Source organism: Sardina pilchardus, chromosome 5, assembly GCF_963854185.1.
Source record: "Sardina pilchardus chromosome 5, fSarPil1.1, whole genome shotgun sequence".
NCBI classification, from domain to species: Eukaryota; Metazoa; Chordata; class Actinopteri; order Clupeiformes; family Clupeidae; genus Sardina; species Sardina pilchardus.
The window spans coordinates 23426841-23436771 of record NC_084998.1 but is presented as its reverse complement, the minus strand read 5'-3'; the positions used below and the strand labels follow the sequence as shown (position 1 = coordinate 23436771).

Genomic DNA, 9931 nt, shown 5'->3' with positions numbered 1-9931 from the left:
CTCCACTACATTGAGGCTGAATGCTCTCTCAGTCAGCAGGGTGCAATTTGCATAATCCCTGCAAATCATAGCAGAAGGATATGTTTTAATTGTGGGATTCATAATCAATAGTCAGGCAGAACACAGGGATTTGGATGCTGTTATCCCGGGTCGTTTTTGGCTTGCTCTTCATTCTGTCATTGAATTTTAGCTTTGTCTGTGAACACTGCGAATAACTGAAACAAATATTTTGACTCATTTGCTGTATCATGTGTTTCTGCATTTCTTCTGATGTTGCAATGTCCCAGATGCATCTTTGTTCTCGCCGTTATACCTTCGTGATCACCATCACTGTCCTGAAGGACTATAATGACTATCCTGCGTCTGACACTTTGTTTTACACAGAGGTAGATGAGTTAGATAAGCATTATTCCCAACAGTTCCCATTCCAACATTAGTTTTTTTGCTGTGCACCGTTGCATTAAAAGATTAAGCCTTAAAAACTTCTGCGCTGCTCTTCCGTTCTCCTTCCTCAGTTTGATCAGCTTGTCCCCTGCCGTGGATGCACCAGTCGTTTGCAGAAGTGCATCTACTCCTTTGAACTTGACATAAACATTATGTTATAATGATGAAACTGAAATTTCGGTAATTATGTACATGTATGTAATTGTACAAATAGCATACATTCAATATATTCATTTACGATAATGAGATTTAACTGTTGGCCTTTATTACAACTAAATGAACAGGGAAAAAACGGTAACACTTGCGTGAAGGTATCCACATAAGAGGGGCATGACACTGTTATGAATACATGACACTGTCATGACACATGAGTCCTAACCCTAACCCAAAACCCGAATGACATTTATGACTTGTTTATAATGTTTATGATATGTTCATGACACTGTCATGTCACTCTTACCTAGATACCTAACCGAAAAAAATATAAATTTGTAATTTTGTGTTGTCGGCTGTAGACAGAGGTTAGTATGGAGAAAGCTAATGAAGACAGGAAGCTCATTTCCCAATGCTTCTCATGCAAATCTAAGTGCCCATGATGTGATAGAGTGCCAATCTAGTCCTCCAAACAGTCTGTTCTGGCTGGGCTTTGATAAGAACAAAGTGATGTTCTTGTGGTTGTCATAACGATGACAATGAAAGCACAGCTGAGTTTAGTTTTGGATGCAATTCAATAGGCATGTGTGCTGATCAGAATGGACCTGTGTCACTTGGCCTGATAGTAGCCTACAATGGAGGTGGTGAATCTGAATCCATCTGGGCTCCTCATCCCTCTGATTCATCACAGGGTATAAAGACATCCACTAAGCCTGTAATCTGATATTTCACACAGAGGAAGGAAGACGGACAGAGAGTGCCTTTGTTAGAGTCCCTGTGATAAGTTAATTAATGACTGTGATCTTGAAGAGCTAATGGAGATCCCAGGTGGCACCTCTTCCTGGAACACAGTCAAATTGTAATTAGGCCAATGTGATATTTGTCCAGGTTACTGGGGTTAGGGGATTGCACCCTAACATGACAAAAACACTAAATGACAACCAAAAGCAAGCAAACATCAACCAGCCAAATCAGATTTACGTACATTTCTCATCCTATCCTTGAATCCATTGTAGCATTCCCAACTACACTGAATATTGTGAAATATTTCACCTCTTAGTATTTATGTCCATAAGAAATATTACATTAATTAAATAATCTTTAAATGTTGTTTTATCTTTTGGTACATAATGTCATTTGCAGACAAATATGCAAATGGGAGACCTTATATATCTTGTATGTGGATGTATTTGCGTATAGGGCCTAACCACCCTGGCATGGACGATGAGGAAATGCAGAGATGCTGGAGCCGGAATGAACTCTAAATGTTGCCTTGGCAACGGAGAGGCTTGTATGTTCATTCACTGATACAAATGAGATTTGCAGGCGACCGGGTTTGTTTTTACAGGAGCTCCCTACACGGCAGACCTTAATCACTGTTTGCTGGATATACGCAGTGACATCACACAAAATTTAGCAACAGCCTGAGCCTTTAGTGGAGCATGAACAGTCGTGTAAACAAGAGTTGAGGGTTGAACAACGTTTGATTTTAATTGAATTGAATTTAATCATTTTGATCTCTCTCTATCACAGAGACTTTCCACATCCATTGGGTGATTCAGGCTTAACACCGTTCACAATTAATATCACAAATCAGTGGTCTCCGTTTTATTACGACGCCTGCTTTTTTTGCACACTAAATGTTTTTGTGTGTGAAGGTTTCATTGTGTATGTGTCCGTGTGTGTGTGTGTGTGTGTGTGTGTGTGTGTGTGTGTGTGTGTGTGTGTGTGTGTGTGTGAATGGGGGGTGTGTGTAGATGTAATTTGTGCAGATCCAGATGCCACAGTGCACATGTTGAGTGGTGTTCACCGAAAAGCAGTTTTGAGTTATAGCATCATCTGCTGGCCACATGATCAAATGTCAAAATATTTCCACAAGAGGACGCACATACAGTAAGTGCAGGCCTTCTCCCACTTCACAGGGGGAGCTGTGACTGCACATCCCAGAAACACCAACCATATATTCTGTATCAAACATGAGTCTATTACAAGCTTACCCAGTTGGTATGTATTGGGAAGTCTAAGTACCATTGACCAATGACCATAAATTGGTTGAAAAAGGCTTTGAAGATGGGACCGCCAACTGACGGAGCAGTCATAAACATTCAGCAGGGGCACTGATACCACCCAGGCATGTACACAGCTGCCTCCATTTACCAGTCCAAAGGACTACTTGCTGCATCACTGAGAACAGGATCACCAGCTCACAGCTTTTACCGCCTGATGAAATCTACACAACCCGAGCCACCCATAAAGATGCATTAGTGCACCTGGTTCTATAGACCTGAGCCGCCCCGACCACAGCATCTCCTGCCCTCTACAGACTGGCAAGAGTTACAGAGCCTCGCACACAGGTGAAACTCGAAAAATTTGAGAAAGTTCTACTGAACCAAACTGAAGGACCATCTAAACTTTCTAAAGGCTCAGGAATCCTTTGCAGGTGGTTTGGATTAATTAGCTGATTAGAGTGTAATTCTGCCTACAATATTGAACCTTTTCACAATATTTCATTTTTCTGAATTTGGGGTTTTCATAAGCTGTAAACCATAATCATCAAACTTTTAACACATATAGGCTTGAAATATCTCGATTTACTTGTAATGAGTCTATATAATATATTAGTTTGACCTTTTAAGTTGAATTACTGAGATAGATATTCTAATTTTTCCAGTTTCACCTGTATGTTTCCTCCTCCCCTTTACTATTCCCCTGCTTCCCTCACAGGCAAAGCTGGATAGTTGCGATCAAGAGAATAGCTCAGAACTGGCATTGGCTGGATCAAAATCATGCTGGACTTTGGCCTTGACTAGTCCACTGTATACTGTATCCATGTCAAATACAATAGATTCCATGGCAAGGCAAAGTAAGTTTATTTATGTGACATGTTTATACACAGAGGCAATCAAAGTGTTACAGAGGCAATCAAAAGGAATATCTAAAGCGAAAATGAAGACAAAGTGAAATGGGGGGGGGGTACAAAGCAATACGGATAGAGCATCACATTTGCATGAAAAGAAATGTTTTTGCATTGACAATGTGACACAGATATCTAAAATAGTCAATATGGCAGTTTATTCCACGTTATTATGTACCCACGCCGGCAGTAACCGTGGTCAGAGACATCGGCTGCATCCCAAAGCTCTATTTGCACAGGGCCTCTCTCCTCAGTCCTCAGTCCTCGAGCTCGTGCCCCGGAAATCTCTACATCATCGAGGATATCTCATTTATCGGTTGTCTCTAATTTAGTCTTTTATACATCCTCCCTTCCTTCCTCGGTCCTCGTCCTCACTGATCTACATAAAGAATGATGGGGCGGCAACAATGGAATAGTCTATCCAGTGTTAGTTATAGATCAGTGGGAACGAGCCTGGAGGATCGAGGATCGAGGAGAGAGTTTGATAGCCACCCATCTATCGCAGGTAGCTAGGAGATGTGTGAGTTCCCTGAGTACTGAATCCATGTTCTGGGTGGTGGTGGTGTTCTATCAGATGAGCAACAGGAACACGAGGAACTATTCCAGAACACAACAACCTTTCCCCACAGACTGTCATTGATCAGAAGTGATAGTTCTGACAGAGAAGAACTGTGATTAATTACATTTAACATGATCAATAATGAATTGTCCAACAAGTATTACATACACACAATAATGATCTCATCCATCCAAAAATACTAACTTTCCAATATCTTGATTAAACTCTATATCAGCACCAAATATACGTGTCCAAACAAGGACCACAGTGTTGTGCTGCTTTGTTTAAAGGCAGTACGTAATCGTTTGTGTAAACATAAGTTCCATGATTCTGAATTCCCCAAATATGGCTTTGCATGTATTATTCTTTAACTTGCATATACATCTTTCTTAAATGAAAACCTCTTTCACCTACCTATACCTACACAATTGGCCCTTTTTCTTTTTCATGTAATGACATCAGATGTAATAATAATAATTAAAACAAGTTATCACATCGCTGTTCCTTTGGCAGTGCAGTTGAGGAGATCAAAGCACCCATGCTTAATCCATCACATCTCTATTTGCGCTGGATCCTGCGCGACTTATTTGTGCTCATGTTGGTCTGAGTCATTGCTGTGAAAATGAGGGAAAAAATGTCAAAAATACTCTCCACAAAGTATCGTTAAATGTGTCCACACAATATTATCAGTGTGTAACATTATTGTCTTTTTTATGTCTTTTTCAATCAACTTCATTATAAATTCATGGAAAATTGTAAGTGTTTTTTTTATTCATTTATATTATTATATATTGATATTTAGTTGAAAAAATCAATCAACTAGGTAAGAGGTTGTAGGATTATAAATGTGGCTGGGGTGCCCCCCCCCCCTTCCCCCTCCCCCCTTCCCTCCAGAGACAATGAGCTAAGGGTGTGGTGTCATGGTCAAGTGATGATGACAGGGACACATTCCTTTTATGGCCCTCTCATACCAACAAAGTTGCAGAACAGGATAATGCTATGTGTTGTGTTGCAACCCAATTCCCCCTGTTGCTTTCAATATCTAAACAAAACAGCAACATTGTCTCATTTTGCTTAACACGTGTTTTGCCGAATGTTTTGTGATATCCAAATATGGGCATATATAACAGATACTGTAATAAAAAAAGTCTGGTAGGTTACAATGAAATACACTCCAGGACTCAAAGAACACAGGTAAAAGACCAAGCGCTGTGTTTTTGTGGGACTAACCGGAGAAGTCTAACTTGAATGTCTGTCCACTGACGGTGAAGGTCATTTGACCCTGAGGGTTTCGCTGGTACTGGGCCTCAATGTCAGCACTGGTCACTGAACATTCAACCTGAACACATGACAAAACACATCCCATAAACATGACAGCATTTGTATGAGCTGAAGTATGACACGTATCTATTCAACTAGGATATGAAGAAATGTGGCAGACACTTGGCCTCCATAGATGCTTAAATCATTTACACTCATGTGGCAAAGCCACCACTTAGTCAGTTAATCAGTCAGTTTCTTTAACTGGTCTTCTCAGGATGTATTGGGGTTGCCCTTTGTTCTGCAATGACCCAAAGCCTTACCCTGTTTTTAAAATCGTGCCAATTTTTGCCTTGTCCCTTAAACTGCCATCGGCCTCTGGGTGAACTGGACAGGTCCGTTCTTCTCATTCCCTGGGTCACCGCAGCACTAGAGAGAGAGTGATTAAGACCATTGGTTTGTAAAAAAACACCATCCTCTATTTGCATCTTTTCTGAGTAAGACCAGAGACGGTTTAAGGATCTTTGGTAAGACATAACAGCAATATCACTCACCTCCCACGACTTTGAGAACTGTCATACAAGGGACGTCGGCTGATTTTTCGCTTTTGTCCAGAGGACAGATTTACCTGGCACATGTCTGAAGGTAAATTGCACATACGTAAAGAGGAATAAAAGCATGGTTTACGTTTTCATGAAATTGATCAATTGGTTTATGTAGGCTCCAATGTAATCTTTGCAATAAATGTATTATGTTTTGGCTATAATGTTGAAAAAATACCGTAACAGATAGTATACAGACCTTTAAATCTGATCTCAAAGGTGTCCGATCCTACGGTGAACTGATGTGATCCCTTTTTATGTTTCTGGTACTCTTTCTCCAGCACTGAACTTTTGACTGGACTCTGTTTCCCTTTTGAGTCCTGCGAGAAACACCAGCATACCGGTACATACAGTACACCAGCTCACGTTACTGGGTAAACACTGTAGATCTTGTGCTATTTATTTACACAAAATCACAGCGCCATTTCTGACCTGCCTGGCGCCCTAGATGACACCCTTACCACCCTGCCCACTAAAAAAAGTGGGTTAGTAATACTTTACAAATTACAGTCAAAAACACTAACATTAATGTACATCTATCTCAAAAGACATGTTTCTGGGAGGATTATCTTCTTAGGTAGGTTGAAAAGGAGGATGGCGCCCTTGGCTACTGACTAGGTTGCCCAATGCCTAGAAACACCTCTGCTAAATCAAAACAAACATGAAATCATGAGCAAATCCCGTGCTCCACGCCTGCAAAAGACTACACAGTGTTGGTACAAACCTTTTCTCCATATTGGTGCCATCGTTTTTTCCCTTTGTAATACCAGAGCCATTTAGTCTGCTGAGAGCCGCGCCGTCGCACTCTCACGTTGGACTTTTTCCGAACCCGCATATGTTTAAAGTCTATGGAGATGACCCTGCATTGTAGAAGGCAAAAAAGAATTGAGTGCATGGGGAAAAAAAGGAAATGAAAAATCTGTCTTAGTCTGCTACTCTCATTTCCTCACATCTCATGGACTCACCCATAGGGAGTATTGTATATATTGATGCCTTTTGTGCAAGGTCGGGAGTACTGGGCCTCGAGGATGTGATCGTTGGCGATGTCCTTCCAGCCACGGCCACAGTCGAGCTGCCACCTGTACGGTTCACCATCCTCCAGGTCACTCTCTGCAACAAGCCCCAGAGTAGAACTGATGGGTCTTTTCAAACCCTTCACAACACACTACTGTATCTCCTCCCTTCCTCTCATGCATATTTTTTCTATAATCTAGCATTAGCACAGGATCAGAATCACTGTTCATGGGCCATCTTAATATCTATAGGCTTTAATCCTTAGTGTTTCTACTGAAGTCTGTTAATCTCAGACAAGTGTGTCTTTATTATCGTTTGAATATTATTCAGTGTGGATATTCAAGACTATGGATATCCTTCACTGAGGATATTCCAGTGAATGTTCTTACCACTGGATGGTGATCTCCTGCGAGGCCTCCTCTCATTCCCCCTGGTCCTCCCTCCAGGATTCCTCCTCCCTCCACTGCCACCACTCCCACCTCGCCGTCCTGCTCCTGAATCCTCCTCCGAATCCGAGGCGCCAATGTGTTTCAGACGACAACTGTGACCATTGCGACAGAAACCGCTCCAGGAGTCCTTGCACACGTGCTGGTCGGAGCATCTGCTGCCGTTCCGGCAGCCGCCACGACTATTGTAGTACTTGCACGGTTCTGGCTGAGAGAACATGCATACAGTAGAAGCATTGTTGACCTACCATTTCATTCACATACATAACAGTACATTACATTACATTTGGCAGAAGCTTTTTAACCAAAGCGACTTACAACATGGTAAAAACATATTTAAGCAATATACATACAACATACATAATAAAACATTTCTTCAGTCAACAGCTGGACAACTCTAGTGATCTGGGTGATTTATTATCAATCAATGCAAAATATGAATTAAGTCCACAAAAGAGGGGACATAACTGACCCCGGAGGGACTTTGGCCTCTGGAAGCTCCATGCTCGGAATCCGACTCGACTCCCGACTGGGAATCTGAGTCAGTGGAGCTGCACTGGCCTGAGCTCTCGTCATCCAGGTCACTGGCACTACTTTCATCTGTGGAGCAGAGCCAGCCACACACACCAACATATCAGGGTTGCCAACTCTCACGTATTCGCTGTGACACTCACGATTTCAGCATCAAAATCACGCAGTTGCTGCGATAGACGGATCGCGAGAAAATCAACGTGAATTTAGGCTACATTGATGTAATTAATTTGTATAATAAGCCATTACCGAGTAATCCAGTTTTTAAATTGCAATACATTTCTACTTGTTCTCACTTGTTACACACTGCCGTATGTAAAAGCGCCACCAAAACTAGGCTACTGCTTTTCCACTTGTTTGTTTTTTTTAATTACACAGAAAACAAGCATTATTAATAACTTTAGACTAGCATGACTGAAGCCTATTAGCCTACTCTTTCTTAAAGTGACAGGCATTAATTTGACTTACAGTGTGATGACAAAGTGTAAGTGAATATGACAATTGTATAGGCTAATATGTCAAAATCAAAAATCAATATGAAATAGTCAACTTACTATGTAGGCTATTTTAGCTAATTACGCAGATCATAAATAATGTCAACTTAATATGAATTTCAAAATGTTTGAAATAAAAACATATGATATAAAACCACCTTTTCACTGAGTATGTTGGGGGGATTCCCAAATCAAATCAAGAACATATAAAAATTCTTGACTGATTATCAATATCATAACAATTTTGACACACTACATTTCTTATCATGTATTTTTCATTGGCTATGGCTCCTAACTGATAGGCTTACATGAGATAGGCCTAAATATATGGATGGATGGATGGTTGGGTAGATAGCCTACAGAACATCTATGATTCTGTAAATGACCTATTATTGGATGTTGTATCGGTCTATACAACACCACTACAAATGACATTGGGAAAGCCATACTGGTTTTCACTGATTTTATTCACCTGGTTTAACTACCACATGTTTATAGTCTATGGTCTAGGCTGTGCCTGGCAAGGGGCCTGCACTTAAAGATTGTGCTGATACCTTTGACATCCTTTGACATCCTGGTAACCCCCCACACACAACACACACACACACACACACACACACACACACACACACACACTTCAAACTACAAAATTTCACTCCAGTCAAGTCACACCCGAAGTTGGCAACACTTATACATTTTACGTTTTTATGGTATTGAGGACAACTTTCTCGCTTCAGAATTAGCCTACATCCTGTCAAAACATCACGTCGAATGTCGAATCATGTCATGTCTTAACACACCGTGTTGCATAAATCGAAAAGAGAAAGCTCGGTGATTTCTATGCTGAAGCTCAGTTTTATGTTTTTGGAAGGTACGTTTCATTTCAAGGTTATGTTATGGACAAGTACATAAACATGTGCACTAAAGAAATAACTTTTAATTCAACTATTTGAACTTTGTTACTCACCGTCAGCGCGAGAAGCCATGGCACTTCACCACTTCACCTACTATACAAGCACAAATTACTTTCAGTTTCGCTTTCCTCTATTTATTGAACTTCAAAATAACATCAACAGGTGCTGACTATATATCATTTTTAAATGTAGGCTATTGTAAGCTACTGTCACGGCAGAAAGGCTTCATTTCATGTGTCATGTGTGCCATGTGCCAATGAATTAATTCATCATTATAGCCATGCAGCTTATAGTTTTTGCCTTTTGCTGCTAACTTTCCATCCCTGTCTATTTTCTGCACATAGGCTACATTTGACAAAGCCAACAGGTCAACAGAACCCATTTACGATAACAGATGCTCACCTCAAAATAGATTAGGCTAGCCTATAATATGGCACAAATTAATTTCATATATTTTCAAGTAAACGAAACCTATGACAAGATTGGGCGTGGCTGGAGTTCTGAGTGCAAACACCCGATGAAGTGCAGTGAGAGACGCGGAATAATGAATGGAATATCAAATATGTAGAACACAAATTAAATAGGCCTATGCATCCGTTC

At 40.7% G+C, this 9931-nt stretch overlaps 1 protein-coding gene across 2 annotated transcripts; it reads right to left on the bottom strand.

The window, feature by feature from the left end:
* Positions 1-3448: 3448 nt before the first annotated feature.
* On the bottom strand, positions 3449-9799 carry LOC134080512 (protein mono-ADP-ribosyltransferase PARP12-like). 2 transcript variants are annotated; one of them, XM_062537006.1, is made up of 11 exons: positions 9734-9799; positions 9385-9424; positions 7865-7992; positions 7336-7600; positions 6898-7042; positions 6657-6792; positions 6132-6252; positions 5885-5969; positions 5654-5759; positions 5301-5409; positions 3449-4684 (listed from the first exon to the last, which is right to left on the bottom strand). In XM_062537006.1, exons 2-11 carry the CDS (start codon positions 9401-9403, stop codon positions 4629-4631), a joined length of 1170 nt encoding a protein of 389 aa, XP_062392990.1. In that variant the 5' UTR covers positions 9404-9424; positions 9734-9799; the 3' UTR covers positions 3449-4628. The 2 variants fall into 2 exon arrangements, with proteins under 2 accessions (XP_062392990.1, XP_062392991.1); XM_062537007.1 differs by lacking the exon at positions 9734-9799 and having other exon boundaries at positions 9385-9483.
* Positions 9800-9931: the final 132 nt, after the last annotated feature.

Bases quoted from the DNA above. Each gene is read 5' to 3' on its own strand.
- LOC134080512 (XM_062537006.1), bottom strand. The intron at 6,793-6,897 runs GTGAGTCCATGA...TCTACAATGCAG, and splicing joins ATATACAATACTCCCTATGG to GGTCATCTCCATAGACTTTA. The intron at 5,970-6,131 runs GTCTGTATACTA...ATTTACCTTCAG, and splicing joins CTTTGAGATCAGATTTAAAG to ACATGTGCCAGGTAAATCTG.